At 37.6% G+C, this 23,058-nt stretch overlaps 1 protein-coding gene across 1 annotated transcript in view; it reads right to left on the reverse strand.

The window, feature by feature from the left end:
• Window positions 1-493: 493 nt before the first annotated feature.
• The window catches only part of HSDL2 (hydroxysteroid dehydrogenase like 2), a 90,681-nt gene continuing 68,116 nt past the window's right edge, over window positions 494-23,058 (reverse strand). The window contains exons 9-11 of the mRNA XM_067743645.1: window positions 22,584-22,733; window positions 18,955-19,083; window positions 494-6,850 (exon numbers count right to left, since the gene is read on the reverse strand). Coding sequence (XP_067599746.1) covers window positions 6,738-6,850; window positions 18,955-19,083; window positions 22,584-22,733 — 392 coding nt within the window. The 3' untranslated portion in view covers window positions 494-6,737. The remainder of the gene's footprint in view (window positions 6,851-18,954; window positions 19,084-22,583; window positions 22,734-23,058) is intronic.

Consider the following 23,058-nt stretch of genomic DNA (forward strand, 5'->3'; position numbering starts at 1 on the left):
CATCTATTTAAAAAAATTTTGTTATTCCTGTATCACCGGTAAGAGAATAAAAAGACAATCTATTGAAAGGGAGAAAATATTTGCAAATATCTGAAAAATTACTTGTATCCTGAATATATAAAGAGCTCCCAAAATTCAATAATAATACAAACAATGGAATAAATGTGGGCAAAGATTTGAGCAGACACTTCATCAAGACGATATACGCATGTCAAATAAGCACATGTAAAGATGCTCATCCTCATCAAGGATATGGAAGTTAAAATACAATTAGATACTACTACATACTTATTAGAATGGCTAAAATTTAAAAGGCTCTACATATCAGGTGTTGATGAAAATGTGAAGAAATGAAATCCTATACATTGTTAGTGAAATGTAAAATAGTATAACCACTTTGGAAAAAAGTTTGGCAATTTCTTAAAAAGTTAAATATATGCACACCATATGATCCAGTCATTTCATACCCAAGAGAATACAGGGACTTGGTACATGAATGTTCACAGAAGCTTTATTTGTAATAGCCAAAAGCTGGAAACTACCCCAATGTCTATCAACACGTGAATGGATAAACAAACTGTGGTGTATTCATATAATGGCAAACTGCTCAGCAGTAATAAAAAGGAATGAACTATTGATATATGTAATGATAAGAACAAATTTCAAAGTAATTACGCAGATTGAAAGAAGCCAAACAGAAAATACATACTGTATGGCTCCATTAATGTAAATTCCAGGAAAATGTAAACTAATCTATAGTTATAGAAAGCAGATCAGTACTTGCTGGAAATGGGATCAAGGATGGGCATAAATGGCTACAAAGGGGCAGAAGGAAACTTGGATATGTTCATGTGTTTGGATAGTTGGTGATGGATAGGTTGACAGTGCAAAGAGTAAACATATAGGTAAATTTAAAGACTTTTTTCTCATTTTTTTAATCTTTAAAAGGATAATTCACTGTTATCAAAAATATTAAACAATATACTGTAGAGTTTAAAACATATGTGGAAATAAAATGTATGACAAAGTAGTACAAAGGATGGGAATGGGAAATGGAAATATTTTGTGAGATTCTTTCAAGGAAGACAGAAAGAAATAGAAGACCAGAAAAGAAGAACAAAGATATACAGAACAGATGGAATAAAGCAAATGGTAATTAATAACTTCCCAAAACAGAAAGCACCAGGTCAAGATGGGTTCACTGATGAATTCTAACAAACATTTAAGGAAGAAAATTATACCAGTTCTCTACAGTCCCCTTCAGAAGACAGAAACAGAAAATATTCCTAATTCATCCTGTGAAACCAGCATTACCCTAGTACCAAAACCAAAGAAAGACATTTCAAGAAAACTACAGACCAACATCTCTCATGAACTTAGATGCAAAAATCCTCAACACAATATTAGCAAATTGAATCCAACAACATATAAAAGGACTTACATAGCACAGTTGTCTTAGCCTGTTCAGCCTGCTATAACAAAAAGAGACTAGGTGGTTTAAAAACAACAGAAAGTTATTTTGCACAGTTCTGGAGGCTGGGAAGTCCAAGACCAAGGCACAGGCAGATCTGGTGTATGGTGAGGGCCTGAGCTCTGATTCACTGGTGGCACCTTTTTGCCATGTCCTCGCTTGGTGAAAGGGACCAGCTAACTCTCTCTGAGGTCTCTTTTATAAGGGCATTAATCCCAGTCATAAGGGCCCCACCCTCATGATCTAATCACCTCCCAAAGGCTCCTTGGGGGGTTAGGATTTCAATATATGAAATTTGTGGACATAAGAACATATAGGCCATAAAAACAACCAAGTGGGATTTATCCTAGGTTTGCAAGGATGGTTCAACTTTCAAAAGTCCATTAACGTAATCTACCACATCAACAGGCTGAAAGAGAAAAATCACATGATTATACAAATAGATGCAGAAAAAGCATTTGACAAAGTCCAACACCCACTCATAATAAAATATTTCAGTAAGCTAGGAATAGAGGGGAACTTCCTCAATTTGATAAAGAATATCTACAAAAAACCTACAACTAACATCACACTTAATGGTGAGAAACTAGAAGCTTTCCCATTAAGATCATGAATAAGGCAAGGATGTCCCCTCTCACTACTGCTTTTCAACATCATACTGGAAGTGCTAGCTAATGCAATAACTTAAAAGGAAATAAAAGGTATACAAGTTGGGAAGGAAGAAATAAAACTCTCTGTTCACAGATGACATAATTGTCTATATAGAAAAGCTATAAAAATTACCAAAGAAACTTCTGGGAACTAATAAATTATTATAGCAAGGTTGTAAAATACAAGGTTAATATACAAAAGTCAATTACATTCCTATATACCAGTAATGAAGTGAAATTTGAAATGTAAAACACATTATCATTTATATTAGCACTCAAAAAATTTAAATATTCAGATACAAATCTAACAAACTATGTGCAAGATCTATATAAGAAGACCTACCAAACTGTGATGAAAGATATCAAAGAATAACAATAAATGAAGAGATATTTCATGTTCATGGATAGGAAGACTCAATACTGTCAAAACATCAGTTTATCCCAAGTTGATATATAGATTCAACTCAAAGCCAATCAAAATCCCAGCAAGTTATTTTGTGAATATGAAAAAACTTATTCTAAAGTTATATGGAGAGGCGAAAGAACCAGAATAGCCAACTCAATATTGAAGATCAAAGTTAAGATTGACATTACCTGACTTCAAGACTTACTATAAAGCTAAAGTAACCACATAGCGTGGTATTAGTGAAAGGATAAATAGATCAATGTAGGAGAATAGAGAGCCTAGAAATATACCCACATGAATATAGTCAACTGACCTTTGACAAAGGAGCAAAGATAGTCTTTTCAACAAATGGTGCTGGAACAACTGGATATACACATGCAAAATAATAAATAAACAAAGGCTTTACACCTTTCACAAAAATTACTCAAAATGGATTACAGATCTAAATGTCAAATGCAAAACTAAAACTCCCTAGAAAATATCATAGGAGAAAACCTAGATGACCTTGGGTATGGCAATGACTTTTTAGATACAACTCCAAAGGCATGATCCATGAAAGAAATGACTGATAAGCAGGGCTTCATTAAAATGAAAAACTTCTGCTCCGCAAAAGACAATGTCAAGAGAATGAGAAAGCAAGTCACAGATTGGGAAAAAATATTTACGAAAGACACATCTGATAAAGGATTGTTATCCAAAATATACAAAGAACTCTTAAAATGCAACAATAAGAAAACAACCTGATTTAAAAATGGGCCAAAGACCTCAACAGACATCTCACCAAAGAAGATATAGAGGAAAGTAAGCATATGAAAAGATGTTCAACATCATATGTCACGAGGGAATGGCAAATTAAAGCAACAATGAGATACTACCACACACCTGTTAGAATGACTAAAATCCAAAAACCTGTCAATACCAAGTGCTGACAAGGATGTGGAGCAACAGGAACATGCTGCTGGTGGGAATGCAAAATGGTACAGCCACTTTGGAAGACTATTTGGCAGCTTTTTTTTTTTTTTGACAGTTTTTTTTTCTATTTGGCAGTTTCTTACAAAACTCACTCTTACTGTACGTATATTTTCCTTCCTACAGTTTCCTATCCTAGAAACTGAAAGTCCTCTTTGTCTTGTTCCTTCACAAAAAAATTTATTGTTCATTGTTGTATAAGCTCAAGTTCTAACCACATCTTTGAGTTACTCATGTCTGAATGCTTCCATGTTTATGTGCAATGCATATGTTAATACTTCTATTTGTTTTTCTCTTGCTAATCTATCTTTTGTTAGTCTAATTTACAGGACCCCAACTGAAAACTTAAGATAGGTAGAGGAAAAAGACTTCTTTTCTTCTACTTAAGAGGATTATTTAAGAGGCACTATTTAAGGGAATTCCCTGGTGGTCCAGTGGTTAGGACTTGGCACATTCACTGTTGGGGCCAGGTTCGATCCCTGCTCGGGGAACTAAGATCCCACAAGCCGTGTGGCACAGCCAAAAAAAGAAAAAAGAAAAAAAAGGCACTATTTAAGAGGATTTGTTAAAATATAGGATTACTAGCAACAAACCATCTTTAAAATGTCTGAATAACTTCATCAAACACTAAAAAGCCAAATGGCATGGTTTCCCTCCATACCATTCTATTTCAGAAACAGGGGTCAAATGGATACTGAACCACACACAAAATGGCCATTCAAAACTTCTGGGAGACTCTACAACCTCAGTGCAGTTAATGGGCAAGATCCAAGGGAAGGGAACACATGAATTCATTAAGGCAGCTGGGGGATGTGGCAAGAGAGAAAGCTTTAGCAATGTAGCTGTGGTACCTTTATTTCTGATAAAATAGTACAGACTGCTCACTACTTCTTAGTGATAATAAGCGAAAACAGGCTGCAGAGGACCTCATCCAACTCCCTCAATTACTGATATGAAAACCAGGGCCCTGTGGAAAGATTTTCTTCTGATATCCTAAGGCCTTTTAATTAGCAAGTTCATGTTTTAGTAACCAAACTCCAGAATTCCTGCCTCACAATATTTTCTAGTTTTTATTTTCCCAAAGCTTTGAAGCCATGTGGAAAATGCAGAGAAAGAAGAAAAGTCTTTAGAAAATTTCAGTAGAAAAGGAGTCTGCTGGCAACATCTGACAGGGATCCTAATGTGGCTGGAAATGAACAGGAGAGGCCAAGGGAGTTGTGAGCCTGCCATATCAAAGTCAATCTATCTGGGCTTCAAGGAGGGGGAAGTGGGGTCTTCAAGTTCTATCCAAGGCCAATGTACTGGGAGGTTGTTGGAAAGGGCTTGTTAATTTTGACCTTGGGCTAGTCCTTTCCTATCTCTGATCCTCTGTTTCCTGATTTGTAAAATACAGATTAAGTGCTCCTAATGTTATGATTCTACAAAATGTCAGAATTAGCTAAGTTGCTTAACAGCACAATAATATTAAAGTGAGTGGAAGGTGAGAAGTGAAAGAATTACACTGAACAAGTATTTTTAACTGATTAAAAGGAAAGATAGGAGCTTAAAAAAAATAAGTTTAACTTTTTTAAAAAAAGAAATGAAACAGAGAAGGACCCTGTGGGGCCATCCTAGGTACAAAGCCTTTCTGTATCCCCTATTTCTTGTTTGTAGGAAATAGGCTTCATTCAGCCTCCTTGACCTTCACTGAGTTACAAAGGGCAGATTCAAACAGTTGCTAATCAGGGAAGGGAGGGAATGCAGAAACAGGGGAGGAGCAGTCAAGAAACAATAGTGCAGCCTTGGGGCAGGGTCCTGGTTCCTCTTCAAGGAATATATATAACAATATCTTTGCATTCTTCTGTAAGAACTAACGCCCCCACCCAGGTGGAGGATGGTAACTTCAGGCTGAGCACAAGATTTCTGAAACACCTCTCTGTTACCTCACCACCAACCAATCAGGAGACAGTCACACAGCGCTCACCCCAAATTCTGCCTATAAAAACTTCTCCCTGAAAACCATTGGGGAGTTTGGGTTTTTTAAGCACAATCCACCCATTCTCCTTGCTTGGCCCTGTAATAAACCTTTCTCTGCTACAAACTCCAATGTTTCAGTTTGGCCTCACTGTGTGTACTGCATAGGAACTTGTGTTCGTAACAGAAATACAAACAAACTATTGCATTAGTTTACTAGGACTACAATAACAAAATACCACAGACTGAGTGGCTAAAGCAACAGAAATTTCTTACAATTCTAGAGACTAGTCTGAGATCAAGGTGTCAGTAGGTTTGGTTTCTTCTGAGGCCTCTTTCCTTGGCTTGCAAATGACTGCCTTCTTGCTGGTCCTCACATGGTCATTCCTCTGTGTGTGCCTCCTTGGACTCTCTTTTGTGTCCAAATTTCCTCTTATAAGGACACCAGTCAGACTGGATTATGGCCCACCCTACCCTAAAAGCCTGGGTTTTACTCACCTCTTTAAAGATCTTATCTCCAAATACAATCAATTCTGAGATTCTTGGGGTTAGGACTTCAACATATGAAGGGGGCATACCATTCAGCCCATAACAACCATCTATTCTAATGTTCTCATTTCAAAACACTGTGACCAAGTGCACACTTCTGGGGAGGAATTATCTTAGGATATTTTTACATACTTTAAAATAGGATATATATACTGCAGTTAGTTGAATTACATCAATAATATTTTCCTATAGGTAAAATACCTTACACTTAGAAAGGTAGTTAACAAAATATACTTTTTGTTTAATTTGTCTTCACAAATAGTATTTATTAAGTAGTTTATTATGTGATTTCTATGAAAATGTAATATAGAAGATTTTCTTTAAAACAAGTTTATAAAACTCTAAAATATCATTAGTATACAATCCTAAACTGAAAAGTTTAAAACAGACTAGTCTCATTTTACGTGGGAAAAAGATATGAAAAAAGTAATGTTGCTGCTTGACCCCAATTGATTACTAATAATACTTTTCCCAGAAGATGATGGTGTATGAGATACAGGACTCAGAGGGCAAAACTCACAAAATAAGAAAAATAGAATATCTTAGAATTCTACTTAATGATGCTTATGTTTGGTTGGCTAGCTGTTTTAATTACAATTTCAAGTCTTATAGATACAGAAATTCTATTTTTTCCAGAACAAACATGTATATCCTTATAATAGGGATGAAAACAAACATTCAATTTTAACTATTGAACCCTTTTACTTTTTGAGCTTAGCGGTCAACATTTTTTTTCTCTTCACAGCCTGGCATTCATCTGATTCATTAGCTTCTCCAATTTGATTGCTAGGGCCATGTTTCCTTTAATCTTCAATCTTCCTGACATGAATGCTATTGTTGGTTTTAGTTTCCCTAAAAAGAGAAAATGAGAGAGGAAAAATCAGTCATTAGTGCCCTTAGGGATGTACCGCTTCAAGAACATGCTTATAAAAAGAATCTCTGAGTTCTATAAACCTCTGAAACACAGAAATTTCTTTTATAGCATCTTTTTATCAGTATCTTGGGAATCCCAATTCCTAGATTTAGATTTTAACAATATCTTGTAATATGAGAGATAATATAAAAGCAACAATCAACAAAAGATTATACCAAAAAGCGGAAGAGGTGACATGTACAGTACACTAAAGAATAGATGGCCCTCAAATGAACTGTAGTAAACAAATACTATCTATTTTAGTTATTTTCCAATCTATTATAGTTCATTAAACTCTTAATATTTCAAGTTTAGAGTCAAAAAATCAAATGGTATAAATGCATATAATTTTCTTAAGAAATGACATTAAAAGTATAGTGTATGGACACAGAAGTACATCTTAGCAGTATTTTAACCACAGGAATGCCAGCATGTAAAATGGTGGGCATTAAAACAGAATTGTAGCTAATAACAACATATAATAAATAGGAGTGCCATGAAAGGAGGGAACTTTGTTTTTATTTGCTACTCTCATTTCCCAATCTTTTCACTGTTAGGCTTCAGCTAAAAAACTGGCTCCTTGCTCTCTCACTCTACAGTGAAACCCACCAGTCCACAGCCCCACTCATGCATACACAGCTTCCAATCAGCTTTACATAGCCTTGCTTGTTAAAGATGAATGGGCAGCAAATGGAGACCAGGAAAAAAAAATCACCCCAAAACCAAAAACAAATCAAAGCAATTTGGGGGAAACAGAGACTGCAGGCATAGAAGAAACAGAAACAAAATAAATGAACAAATTAAAAATTCTGTAATTCATGTCCTCATTGATAAGCTGTGACAATGTGTCAACAACAGGATGCTGGAAGAAAAGGGGTGAGGAGGAGAAGCACAGGAAATGGGTATTGAAAAGAGAGGAAGTGGGAGAAGCAGGTGAAGGGGAATGGAATGGGGTAGAGTGAGGAGGAAGAAGGGGGCAGTAAGAGAAGAAAAAAGAAGCTGAGAAAACATGAGTGAACTCTTGGAAATTAAGATTTTGACATATCCACAATATTAGAATGTAATAGAAAGGAGACACTTGCAATCTTCTGGTCACAGCAGTCTCTCTATTGCAAAATTCCGCCTCCCGCTATTACAAAAGCCTCTCTCTATGAACCAGCACCCCCCCACCACAATAATCTTTTGAAATAAAGTTTTCCTTACTATATATACATATATATTTTGTTAAAGGAAAGAATAATGCCCTAAATATAACATGATTAAATCAGAGATATAATGTTTTCTTCAGAAAGTGGGAACTGAGAAAACTGAGATAGCTATCAAAGAAATAATATAAGATACATTCCCAAAGAGCCCATCAAGTATTCAGGAAGATGAATGAAAAAAAGCCTTGTATCATTGTGAAATTTCAGAACACTACAGAGAAAGAGATCATTTTGATTCCAAAACTTTCAGAAAGGGGAGTGGTGGATACAAAAGATTAAGAATAGTATCAAATCCTCCATGGTAATCTTAGAAGATGGAGCAATGACTTCATTTTCTGAGGGAAAATGAATTGCAACACAGAAATCTCTACCCAGACAAATAATCAATGTGCTGGGATAATACAGGTAGTTTTAGATACTCACGAAAATTGCCTCTTATGTATCCTTTCTAATGAAGCTACTGGAGGATGGGTGCCACCAAAATGAGGATGTAAACCAAGAAAAAGAAAGAGATACAGGAAACAGGAGATTCAATGCAGGAGAGAGTTACAGAAATTTCTAGGATCACAGCTGTGTAGCAGACTTAATGAGCTATCTGTTTAGAACCCATTTCTTTTTCTTTTCTTTTCTTTTCTTTTTTTTGGCCATACCACACACCTTGCAGGATCCCTGACCAGGGATTGAACCCAGGGCCCCAGCACTGGAAGCGCGGAGTCCTAACCACTGGACGATCAGGGAATTCCCCATGAGTTATCTGTTTGGATTGTAATAAGAAGACAAAGAGCTCCAGAAAAAAGTACACTGACAGGTAATCTGACACAGGGAGAATGAATTCTTAAAACTCAAAAAAAAAATTAAATTAAACAGATAAAAAAATCCAGTTACAATGGGAAAAGGACCTGAATAGACATTTCTTCAAGGAATATACACATATGACCAATAAGCACATGAAAAAAAAGTTGAACAGCATTTGTCATTAGGGAAATGCAAATCAAAACCACAATGAGATATTACCTCATACTCACTAGGACTGCCATTGTTAAAAAACAAAAAACAAAAACAAGTGTTGGTGAGGGCAAGGATACAGATAAATAGAAACCCTCATACGTTGCTGGTAGGAATGTAAATGTTCAGGTGCAATGGAAAACATTTTCGCAGTTCTTCAAAGAGTTAAACATAGAATTACCATATGACCCAGCAATAAAGAGAAATGAAAACATAAATCTACACAGAAACTTGGACACAAATGTTTATAGCAGCATTGTTTATAACAGCCAAACAAAATATCTTTCAACAGATAGTCATAGAAAGAAATGAAGTACTGACACATGCTACAACTTAGATGAACCTTGAAAACATTATGCTGAGTGACAAGAGCCACACACAAAAGGTCACATACTGAATGATTCCATTTACATAAACTATCCAGAATAGACAAATCCCCAGAGAGAGAAAGCATATTAGCAGGTCCCATGGGAGGGGGGAGGCTGGAATGGGATGTTACTTAAATGGTATACGGTGTTCTTCTGGGGTGATGAAAAAGTTTGGAAACTAAAGAGAAGTGGTAGTTGCATAGCACTGTGAATGCAGTAAGTTAAACACCACTGAACTGTACACTTTACATGGTTAATTGTATGTTATGTGAATTTCATCTCCATTTTTAAAGAACAGAATTAAATACTGATACACGCTACATCCAGAATGAAACCTGAAAACAAGCTAAAAGAAGAAACACACTGCAAAGAAGCCAGTCACACAAAAAAATTCCATATATATGATTCTGTTCATATGAAAGTCCAGAATAGGGAAATCTACAGACACAGGAAGTAGATTAGTGGTTGCTTAGGGCTAGGGGCAGGAGATGGGGGATATGGGATTAACAGTTAATGGGTACTGGGTTTCTCTTTTTGAGGTGATGCAAATGTTCTAAAATCAGCTGTGGTGATGGTTGCGAACATCTGTGAATATGCTAAAAAAAAGTCAATTGTTTACTTTAAATGGATGAATTATATGGTATGTGAATTATATATCAATAAGTAAAAAAAATAAAAAAAGCTACTGACATAGAACAATAAGTCAAATTGGTAATTAAAAATTTTCCCACAAAAAAATCCCAGGCCCAAATAGCTTCACTGGTTAATTCATAGGATATAAAATTTACACAAAAGTCAAATGTATTTATGTATACTAGCAACAAATAATTAAAAAAAAATTAACACAATAATTTCATTTAGAGTAGCATTAAAAAAGAATGAAATACTTAGGGGAAAAAAGCATGAACCATAAAAGAAAAAAATGACACATTAGACTATCAAAACCAAAATTTTTGTAACTCAAAAGATACCACTAAGAAAATGAAAAGATAAGTCACAGATTGAGAGAAAATATTTTCAAGTCACATGCATCTGAAGTTTATAAAGAACTCCTACAACTTAATAATAAAGAGACAAGTCAATTAAAAAATGAGCAAAGCGGGCTTCCCTGGTGGCACAGTGGTTGAGAGTCCGCCTGCCGATGCAGGGGACACTGGTTCATGCCCCGGTCCGGGAGGATCCCACATGCTGCGGAGCAGCTAGGCCCGTGAGCCATGGCCGCTGGGCCTGCGCGTCCGGAGCCTGTGCTCCGCGACGGGAGAGGCTGCGACGGGAGAGGCCACAGCGGTGAGAGGCTCGTGTACCGCAAAAAAAAAAGAGCAAAGGGATTCCTTGGTGGCGCAGTGATTAAGAATCCACCTGACAATGCAGGGGACATGGGTTCGAGCCCTGGTCTGGGAAGATCCCACATGCCGAGGAGCAACTAAGCCCATGCGCCACAACTACTGAGCATGCGTGCCACAACTACTGAAGCCCGTGTGCCAAGAGCCCGTGCTCCGCAACAAGAGAAGCCACCGCAATGAGGAGCCCGCACACCACAACAAAGAGTAGCCCCTGATTGCCACAACTAGAGAAAGCCCGTGCACAGCAACAAAGACCCAACGCAGCCAAAAAGATAAAATAAAAACGAGCAAAACATTTGAATAGACAGTTCATCAAATATAAACAGCTATTAAGCACATGGAAAGATGCCCGATATTATTAATCATTAAGAAAATGAAAATTCAAAGCACGAGATACCACCACACACCCGCTAGAATGGCTATGATAACAAAGACACTGCCATTTGTGACATAATGCATAAACCTCGAGGACGTTATGCTGCATGAAATAAGCAAGACACAAGAAGACAAAAACTGTATGATCTCACTTATATGTGGAACCTAAATAAGTCAAACCCACAGAGGCAGAGAGTAGAATGGTGTGATGTTGGTCTCAGGGTACAAACTTTCAGTTATAAGGTGAATAAGTTCTAGGGATCTAATGTTCAGCACGGTGACTATAGTTAATAATACTGTACTGTATACTTGAAATCTGCTGAGAGTAAATCTTAAGTGTTCTCATGACAACAAAAAAAAGGTAACCATGCAAGGTGATGGATGTGTTAGCTTGAGTGTAGTAATTTCCTAATGTATACAAATACCAAGTCATCATGTTATACACCTTAAATATATACAGTTTTTATTTATCAATTATACCTCAATAACACTGTAAAAAAATAAAAGGCAACTAGTAAGTGCTGGTGAGGATTTGGAGAAACCTGAACCTTTATACAATGCTGACAAGAATATAAAATTAGTGCAGCCACTTTAGCAAAGCTTGGTGGTTTATTAAAAAGTTACATATCAACTTACCACATAACCCAGCAATTGCACTCTTAGAAATCTACCCAACAGAAATGAAAATATATATCCACACAAATATGTGTATGAAAATATTCACAGCAACATTATTCACAATACCCCAAAACTTGAAACAACCCAAATATCCACCAGCTGGTGAGTGGATAAATACAACGGAATACTACTCAGCAATAAAAAGGAACTGAACTACTGATACATGCTACAACATGATGGATGAATCTCAAAAGCCTTATGCTAAGTAAAAGAAGCCAAATACGAAAGACTATATACTTTATAATCCCATTTATATGAAATGTCCAGAAACAGCAAATCTATAGAGACAGAAGGCAAGTTAGTGTCTGGCTGGCTGGGCAGTAAAAAGGGGGATTGACTGCAAACGGACAGAGAATTTTGGAGGGACTGATAGAAATGTTCTCAAACTGGATTATATTTACTTACTTATTTATTTATTTTAAAATCTTTATTGGAGTGTAATTGCTTTACAATGGTGTGTTAGTTTCTGCTTTATAACAAAGTGAATCAGTTATACATATACACATGTTCCCATATGTCTTCCCTCTTGCGTCTCCCTCCCTCCCACCCTCCCTATCCCACCCCTCTAGGTGGTCACAAACCACCTAGCTGATCTCCCTGTGCTATGCGGCTGCTTCCCACTAGCTATCTATTTTACGTTTGGTAGTGTATATGTGTCCATGCAACTCTCTCACTTTGTCACAGCTTACCCTTCCCCCTCCCCATATCCTCAAGTCCATTCTCTAGTAGGTCTGTGTCTTTATTCCCATCTTACCACTAGTACCACTAGGTTCTTCATGACCTTTTTTTTTTCTTAGATTCCATATAAATGTGTTAGCATACGGTATTTGTTTTTCTCTTTCTGACTTACTTCACTCTGTATGACACACTCTAGGTCCATCCACCTCACTACAAATAACTCAGTTTTGTTTCTTTTTATGGCTGAGTAATATTCCATTGTATATATGTGCCACATCTTCTTTATCCATTCATCTGTTGATGGACACTTAGGTTGCTTCCATGTCCTGTCTATTGTAAATAGAGCTGCAATGAATATTTTGGTACATGACTCTTTTTGAATTATGGTTTTCTCAGGGTATATGCCCAGTAGTGGGATTGCTGGGTTGTATGGTAGTTCTATTTGTAGTTTTTTAAAGAACCTCCATACTGTTTTCCACAGTGGCTGTATCAATTTACACTCCCACCAACAGTGCAAGAGTGTTCCCTTTTCTCCATACCCTCTCCAGCATTTAATGTTTCTAGATTTTTTGATGATGGCCATTCTGACCGGTGTGAGATGATATCTCATTGTAGTTTTGATTTGCATTTCTCTAATGATTAATGATGTTGAGCATTCTTTCATGTGTTTGTTGACAATCTGTATATCTTCTTTGGAGAAATGTCTATTTAGGTCTTCTGCCCATTTTTGGATTGGGTTGTTTGTTTTTTTTGTTATTGAGCTGTATGAGCTGCTTGTAAATTTTGGAGATTAATCCTTTTTTTTTTTTTTTTTAACATCTTTATTGGGGTATAATTGCTTTACAATGGTGTGTTAGTTTCCGCCCCACAACAAAGTGAATCAGCCATACATATACATATGTTCCCATATCTCTTCCCTCTTGTGTCTCCCTCCCTCCCACCCTCCCTATCCCACCCCTCCAGGCTGTCACAAAGCACCAAGCCAATATCCCTGTGCCATGCGGCTGCTTCCAACTAGCTATCTACCTTACTACGTTTGTTAGTGTGTATATGCCCATGACTCTCTCTCGCCCTGTCACAGCTCACCCTTCCCCCTCCCCATAACCTCAAGTCCGTTCTCTAGGAGGTCTGCGTCTTTATTCCTGCCTTACCCCTAGGCTCTTCATGACATTTTTTTTTCTTAAATTCCATATATATGTGTTAGCATACGGTATTTGTCTTTTTCTTTCTGACTTACTTCACTCTGTATGACAGATTCTAGGTCTATCCACCTCATTACAAATAGCTCAATTTCGTTTCTTTTTATGGCTGAGTAATATTCCATTGTATATATGTGCCACATCTTCTTTATCCATTCATCCGATGATGGGCACTTAGGTTGTTTCCATCTCCGGGCTATTGTAAATAGAGCTGCAATGAACATTTTGGTACATGACTCTTTTTGAATTTTGGTTTTCTCAGGGTATATGCCCAGTAGTGGGATTGCTGGGTCATATGGTAGTTCTATTTGTAGCTTTTTAAGGAACCTCCATACTGTTCTCCATAGTGGCTGAACCAATTCACATTCCCACCAGCAGTGCAAGAGTGTTCCCTTTTCTCCACACCCTCTCCAGCATTTATTGTTTCTAGATTTTTTGATGATGGCCATTCTGACTGGTGTGAGATGATATCTCATTGTAGTTTTGATTTGCATTTCTCTAATGATTAATGATGTTGAGCATTCTTTCATGTGTTTGTTGGCAGTCTGTATATCTTCTTTGGAGAAATGTCTATTTAGGTCTTCTGCCCATTTTTGGATTGGGTTGTTTGTTTTTTTGTTATTGAGCTGCTTGTAAATTTTGGAGATTAATCCTTTGTCGGTTACTTTATTTGCAAATATTTTCTTCCATTCTGAGGGTTGTCTTTTGGTCTTGTTTATGGTTTCCTTTGCTGTGCAAAAGCTTTGAAGTTTCATTAGCTCCCATTTGTTTATTTTTCTTTTTATTTCCATTTCTCTAGGAGGTGGGTCAAAAAGGATCTTGCTGTGATTTATGTCATAGAGTGTTCTGCCTATGTTTTCCTCTAAGAGTTTGATAGTTTCTGGCCTTACATTTAGGTCTTTAATCCATTTTGAGTTTATTTTTGTGTATGGTGTTAGGAAGTGTTCTAATTTCATACTTTTACATGTACCTGTCCAGTTTTCCCAGCACCACTTATTGAAGAGGCTGTCTTTTCTCCACTGTATATTCTTGCCTCCTTTATCAAAGATAAGGTGACCATATGTGTGTGGGTGTATCTCTGGGCTTTCTATCCTGTTCCGTTGATCTATATTTCTGTTTCTGTGCCAGTACCATACTGTCTTGATTACTGTAGCTTTGTAGTATAGTCTGAAGTCAGGGAGCCAGATTCCTCCAGCTCCATTTTTTGTTCTCAAGATTGCTTTGGCTATTCGGGGTCTTTTGTGTTTCCATACAAATTGTGAAATTTTTTGTTCTAGTTCTGTGAAAAATGCCAGTGGTAGTTTGATAGGGATTGCACTGAATCTATAGATTGCTTTGGGTAGTATAGTCATTTTCACAGTGTTGATTCTTCCAATCCAAGAACATGGCATATCTCTCCATCTATTTGTATCATCTTTAATTCCTTTTATCAGTGTCTTATAATTTTCTGCATACACGTCTTTTGTCTTCTTAGGTAGGTTTATTCCTAGATATTTTATTCTTTTTGTTGCAGTGGTAAATGGGAGTGTTTTCTTAATTTCACTTTCAGATTTTTCATCATTAGTGTATAGGAATGCCAGAGATTTCTGTGCATTAATTTTGTATCCTGCTACTTTACCAAATTCATTGATTAGCTCTAGTAGTTTTCTGGTAGCATCTTTAGGATTCTCTATATAGAGTATCATGTCATCTGCAAACAGTGACAGCTTTACTTTTTCTTTTCTGATCTGGATTCCTTTTATTTCTTTTTCTTCTCTGATTGCTGTGGCTAATACTTCCAAAACTACGTTGAATAACAGTGGTGAGAGTGGGCAACCTTGTCTTGTTCCTGATCTTAGTGGAAATGGTTTCAGTTTTTCACCATTGAGGACGATGTTGGCTGTGGGTTTGTCATATATGGCCTTTATTATGTTGAGGAAAGTTCCCTCTATGCCTACTTTCTGCAGGCTTTTTATCATAAATTGGTGTTGAATTGTGTCGAAAGCTTTCTCTGCATCTATTGAGATGATCATATGGTTCTTCTCCTTCAATTTGTTAATATGGTGTATCACACTGATTGATTTGCATATATTGAAGAATCCTTGCATTCCTGGAATAAACCCCACTTGATCATGGTATGATCCTTTTAATGTGCTGTTGGATTTTGTTTACTAGTATTTTGTTGAGGAGTTTTGCATCTATGTTCATCAGTGATATTGGCCTGTAGTTTTTTTTCTTTGTGACATCTTTGTCTGGTTCAAACTGGATTATAAGTGATGGTTGTACAACCCTATACATTTACTAAAAATCATATATACTTAATAATGGGTAGATTTTATGGTATGTAAATTATACCTTAAAAAAACTGTTCTAAAAAATAACTTTTAAACAAACTACTAGTAAGAACAATTTTATATGTATGTGTGTGTGTATATATTTCTCTTCCCAATATATTAATCAGGTAATCTTGTACAATATATTTTCTTTCTATTATAATGCTTTACTATACAGTGGCCTCTACTAGCCAAAAAGAGAGATTTTGAATAGTTGATCACTAGTTGCTTTAATTTTTTATATTTATAACATATCCACTCTATAGATTAGGTCACAGAAATGGCTATGGCTTCTTAAAAGAGTATGTTTAGGATATAAGGTCTAAATTGCGCCCATTCAAAAGACAGTAGATGGGATAAAGAATAAGAATGAAAAGACGTAAGAAGCAGAAGCAAAGTTATTTGCTCCCAATCTGAACTGCTGCTATAAAATAAACCTTATAAGGGACTGTCCTGTCAGTCCAGTGGTTAAGGCTCTGCGCTTCCACTGCAAGAAGCGTGGGTTCGATCCCTGGTTGAGGAACTAAGATCCCACGTGCCACTTGGCGTTGCCAAAATAAATAAATAAAATAAAATAAACCTTATAAGAATATATATATATATTTTTAAATCACTCATTTAGCTCACTGACCTCCCCTAGCCTATCCAGGAGCCTATCCAGAAAGATATAAATGGAAAGCCCATTACAAGTTTATGCTACACAAATAAAACGTAAATTAAGGAGGTAACTTGATTCTTTCACCTTTGGAGGGCAAAATAGCATAATTTAGAAGTGCATGAGCTGGCGAGTTAGCTTGGATTCGAATTCTAACTCCAACATTGACTCACCCACCAAGTGACTCTGGGTTAATTATTTAATTAAGCAATACTTCAGTCTCCCTTTTTATAAAGTAGAGAAAATCTTTTATCTCAAACCATTATTGGGAATATTGCTTAACTCAACAGTAATCATATACGTATTAGCTATAATTACTGTTATTTCTGTTTAGAAATTGACAATAATTTTTTTTATTTTTAAAGGTCTTTAAGTTCAAAATATTGCATATTTATAAGGTTCAAATTTACAAAACGTTTATTTAGCATCCAAAGCACTATGTTTAAGCCCTATAGAGAAAGAGATTTTGAAACACTAAACAAACACTAAAGAAACTATTAAAATGATTAAAGAGGGACTTCCCTGGTGGCACAGTGGTTTAGAATCCGCCTGCCAATGCAGGCGACACAGGTTCGTGCCCTAGTCCAGGAAGATCCCATGTGCCACAGAGAAACTAAGCCCGTGTGCCCCAACTGCTGAGCCTGTGCTCTAGAGCCCATGTGCCCCAACTACTGAGCCTGTGCTCTAGAGCCCACGAGCCAATACTGAAGCCCGCATGCTTAGAGCTCGTGCTCCGCAATAAGAGAAGCCACTGCAATGGGAAGACCGTGCACCGCCACAAAGAGTAGGCCCCGCTCGCCACAACTAGAGAAAGCCTGCACGCAGCAACAAAGACCCAAGTCAGCCAAAAATCAATCAATATATTTATTTTTAAAAAATGATTAAAGCGATAACTATTCATTATCATTAAAAGACGTTATAATGTACTAAATACTTTTAATGTACTTTTAAGTACACTAGTACTTTTAAGTACTAAGTACTTATAATGTACTAAGTACAAAGTGAAAAAAGTTACCAAACAGCAGTAATGCTATAATCTTGTTTTTATAAGTACACTTATATATTTATATACATTCATAAAAATATATATATGACTTTAAACCAAAAATCAACTGATGGTTATCTTTCAGTAGTACAATAAAAAATAATTTTATTTATTTTCTTTTTTCCTAAGCATATTTTCTAATTTTTGTATCTTGAATATTTAGCACTACCGTTTAAAAAAAGGTGGGGGGAAGTTGAAGAAACCTCAATCATTAGTAACATCACATACAAACTGGCTCAGATAGTATGTAGGCCATTAGCATCCTGGGTTAGAAATGGAAAGTGAGACTTACAGGGCACAGAATACATTATGATCTTCAATTTATGAAGATTAAAACAGAATAAAGAATAAATAACATTTATAACTCATTAAATAAATCTTTAGGATTTTCAGATTAAAATGTTACAATACTTTTGTTTAAAGTGCTGCTTCTGGGACTTCCCTGGTGGTGCAGTGGTTAAGAATCCGCTTGCCAATGCAGGGGACATGGGTTCGATCCCTGGTCTGGGAAGATCCCACATGCTGAGGAGCAACTAAGCCTGTGCGCCACAACTACTGAGGCTGTGCTCTATAGCCCACGAGCCACAACTACTGAGCCCGCGTGCCACAAATACTGAAGCCCACGCACCTAGAGCCCAAGCTCTGCAACAGGAGAAGCCACTGCAACAAGAAGCCCACCCACCGCAACAAAGAGTTGCCCCCTACTCTCCGCAACTAGAGAAAGCCTGCACGCAGCAATGAAGAACCAATGCAGCCAAAAATAAATTAATTAAAAAAAAAATTTTAAAGTGCTGCTTCTAATAAGTACATGTGTTAATTAACTTACTATCTAGAGTAGTGTTTTAAGAGTAGAAAATAGAAAAAAATTACCCTTAAAATTTTTCTGGCACATTTAGAGATACATGGGCAGAGCAGAAAATTATGCAGACCCTCTTCTTAGTGATGGATTCCACAGAAAGCAGGGTCACTGGGCCATGGGAGATGGCTGCAGTTTCCTATTACAATAGTTGGCAAGATTGAAGCATGATCTTACTCTTGATAAACAAGCTGCAGCTAAGTTCATCACCTCTGGTAACCAATGTGTTATTGGAAATGATATCTTAGTCCAACTAGTAGAAATGAAGCCTACCTAATAGAATTTTCCTTGAACAATCAGTAAACAAGTGAAGTTAAAACTCACCTGAAAACATTTTTACAAAATCATCAGTAGACATACTCATCACCACATCTGCCCGATCAGAGGGCTCTCCATGTCCGACATTGCCACCCTTGCTTTTAAGATCAAGAAACCATGTTCCACCATCTTCACCTACACAGAAAAGAAAGATACAGAAATAAATGTTAAAGAAGCCCTGTTTTTCTTAAACTTAATAACTGTACAATTAGAATAATCATATATAATGCTGTTACCCAGGTTGAAATCCCCAGGCCTCTAAGAAATTCAGCCAGTATTTATTAAGTACTTATTATGGGCCAGGCACTTGGCTAGGCTCTGAAGACTCTTCAATAACATGGTTCTTACAAAACAGGAAGTGGAGGGTGACGTGGAGTCAGGAAAGCCCAGCTGAGATTTAAAAGTTAAGTAAGAATTTGCTAGATGGGGGACTTGCCTGATGGTCCAGTGGCTAAGACTCTGTGCTCCCAACGCAGGGGGCCCAGGTTTGATCCCTGGTCAGGGAACTAGATTCCACATGCTGCAACTAGAGTTTACGTGCCACAGCTAAGAGTTCGCGTGCCACAACTAAGAGTTCACAACTAAGGATCCCACACGCTGCAACTAAAGATTCTGCACGCGGCAACGAAGATACCATATGCCTCAACTAAGACCCAGTGCAGCCAAATAAATAAATAAATAAATAATATTTGCTTGATGAGGACCTGAAAAAAGGAACAGAAGGACTGGAATGTACAAAGAGAGTGGATGGTGGCCTCAGATAAGCTTGTTAGGCAGTCCAGATGCAGAGCACAGTAAGCCATGTAAAGGGTTCGCTGATTTCATACATACGCCATGGAAGGAGAATGACATTAGGTTTGTATTTTAAATAGATCACCCTAACAGCAGTGTAGAGAAGATATTGCAGAGGGATAAAGAGGATACAGAGGACAATTTAGGAAGGTACTGGGGTTGTTCAGGAGCTTGAGGATGTATGCCTGGGTCAGGATCGCAGCAGTGGAAATGGAAAAAAGTCTGCATATTTGAGAGAGAACTTCAAAGCAATATCACAAAACTAGGTAACTGACTGAATGAAGAGGAAAAGGTAGGGAGGGTGCAGAAGAACGATCTGCTTTGCTAGTTTCTGGCTTGGGAAGCTGGGTAAATATTGCTGTGTTTTTTATTGAGAGGACTACTGAAGAAGAGCAGATTTAACAAGTAGTGCCAAAGGCAGGTATTGGGAATGGTGAGTTGTTACGGACATTTTCAGATTGAGGTACCTTTGTGACAGCCAAATGAAAATGTCAACTGAAGTCTGACTGGGCTAGGAAGACAGATACATAAGGAATCAGCCCCTATGGTCACTAAAGCTATGTGAGGGGTTGGGGTTTTCCTAGACAAAGTCTGTAGAGTATAAAGAGTGCTAAGACAGTGACCTGAAGAATATCAACATTTAAGGAAAGGATGGAGAAGCATCTAGCACAGGAGACTGACAAGACATGATTACAGACGCAGAAAAAAGCAATGGAGCGTTTCCAGAAGGAAAGAGAGGTCAACAGCATCAAATGTTGCAAAGTGGTGACAAGGTAAGAATGACAAATGCCCACTGGTGACACAGAAGCCACCAAGGACCTTGGTGAGAGCAAATTCAGTGGAATGGAGAAAAATGACACCAGAACAGAGTGAATTGTAGATGAAAATAAGTTTGGCTCTGAAAGGGAGAAGAAAGATGGGGGGTGGGGGTGTGATTGGGAAGGTTGTTACTGTTGGTTTTTTTTAAAAGATAGAATAGACTTTGGGAATGTTAAAAAACCACTGGGAAGGAGGCTTCAGGATGAACAGGTGGAAGAGACAGCACACATTTCCTGAGGAGACCAGAGGAAATGGGATCTAGAATTTTGCTACTCAAAGTGTGATCCATGAACTGCAGTACCGTCATCACATCAGAAAAGCAAACTTCAGACCCTACCTCAAACCTACTGAATCAGATTCTGCATTTTTAGCATGCCCAGCAGTGATCAGTATGGACATTAAAGCTTAGGATGCACGGATGTGGAGTTGAGCTCTGCCTGTTGGGAGAGGAGGAAGAGAGGTCAATGCCTACAACAGTATGCTATCAGATGGCAGGAAGGTGAAGCAATTCCTGTCTGTAGGCTTCTCTTATCTCTGTGGAAGAGGAGGTCACCTTATCTGCTGAAACTGGCAGGGAAGTGGTGAAGGGAGAGATGGGAGACTTGAGGAACACTGAGAGGTTTAAAAGAGTCACTGTGGAAAATGAGGCAATAAGCTGACCACAGAAACACAGAATGCTGACATTGGAGAGGAGGAGTGATGAATTTTTACTGGTACAGATTCACTGGGTGGTGTGATTCCACCCCCCACCCCCTGCCATTTCTCCAGCAAGACTTAGCAGCCTGGATGCAAGTGTGGAGCAGCCAGAGAGTTTGATTATCCAGGACTAGGATTATGACAGTTGGTGACATAAGCACAAGGTCAGGAAGTTTAGGATACAGGTAAAAGAGTGATTGAACCAATGGACCATGGGTTCTAAGAAAAGTAAAAACAGGAAGATGCAGATGGATTAAGATAAAATAGAGGTGACAAAGGATAAAAGAACTGATAATGTCAAAGTTTGCATACAATGGGACTGTGTTAGCTAATTCTTAAAACTCTTGTCAACATGCATTAATACTATGCTGAGAAGAAAAATACTGAGAGATTTTAAAAGCTGACTGCATTCAGACTGACCTGAATAATCTCAAAGGTAAAAAATGGCAAGGGAGTTCCCTGGCAGTCCAGTGCTTAGGACTCGGCACTTTCACTGCTGTGGACCCCGGTTCAATCCCTTGTCAGGGAAGTAAGATACCATAAGCCCGTGGTGCAGCCAAAAAAAATAAAAAAACAGGCAAGGTGCGCATGGTTGATAAATGACTGTATTATACTGTCATGATCCATATATCCTTCTAAATAGGATTTTCTCTCAATTACATACACTAAAGAGTTATTTACCACTGGAAGTATCTGTAAGGGAATTTTATTTTACATATGTCCATATGCACTGATATTAACTTAAAAATACAAATTGGTAGAACAGAGAAGAACTACAAAAACAAGTAGAGGGCTTCCCCGGTGGCGCAGTGGTTGAGAGTCTGCCTGCCGATGCGGGGGACACTGGTTCGTGCCCCGGTCCGGGAGGATCCCACATGCCGCGGAGCGGCTGGGCCCGTGGGCCGTGGCCGCTGGACCTGCGCGTCCGGAGCCTGTGCTCCGCGGCGGGAGGGGCCGCAGCGGTGAGAGGCCCGTGTACCGCAAACAAAAAAAAAACAAAAACAAACAAAAAAAAACGAGCAGAAAACAGGTCTATCACCTATATGTGGAAATACCAGTTTAAAACAAATAAATATAATTATGGATCAACATATATGAACCCCATGGTAACCACAAATCAGGAACTTAATAGACGGACAAAAACCAAAAAGAAAACACAAAAATACAAATCAGTAGTTATTTGCTATTCTTAAATGTCTACATTCTCGGGTAAGGGTCTGGATATAGCCAACTATTCCAGGTTATTACTACTGGAGGCTGATATACTTCCAAGGGAAATATCCTACTTTGTTTCATAAAAGCTCCAGATTACCAGAAGTAACCCTTACCTGAGAGTTCAAACTGATAGATTGCTTGGGTGGCTTTAACAATATCATCACTGAGAGAGTCCTTAACAATTCTAAATGTCCCTTCCACAGCTCCAGAACGTGGTTTTGGTGGTGGCTGCGCCTCCTTTTCTTTCAATTCTGGAAGAGCACCTATAAAATGTTATTGATATAAGTACCTTTAAAGCCTAGGCAATGTAAGGTCACACACAAAATTAATTCATTAGCAAACAGACTTGCTACCAATTAGACCCATTTAACCAAAATGACCTTAAATACATTCAGTGGCATCTTGAAGCATAAAAGCATAAATCAAACTGATGGAATAACAGCCAAATATGTCAGTTACGATTATAAATGTAAATGGTTTATACTCTTCAAGTAAAAGACTACCTCTCAGATTAGCTTTTAAAAAAACCCACTAATTTATACAGTGTTTATAATAAACAGATTTAAACAACCTATCAGAGTTTTAGTG

Source organism: Pseudorca crassidens, chromosome 7 (genome assembly GCF_039906515.1).
Source record: "Pseudorca crassidens isolate mPseCra1 chromosome 7, mPseCra1.hap1, whole genome shotgun sequence".
Lineage (NCBI taxonomy): Eukaryota > Metazoa > Chordata > Mammalia > Artiodactyla > Delphinidae > Pseudorca > Pseudorca crassidens.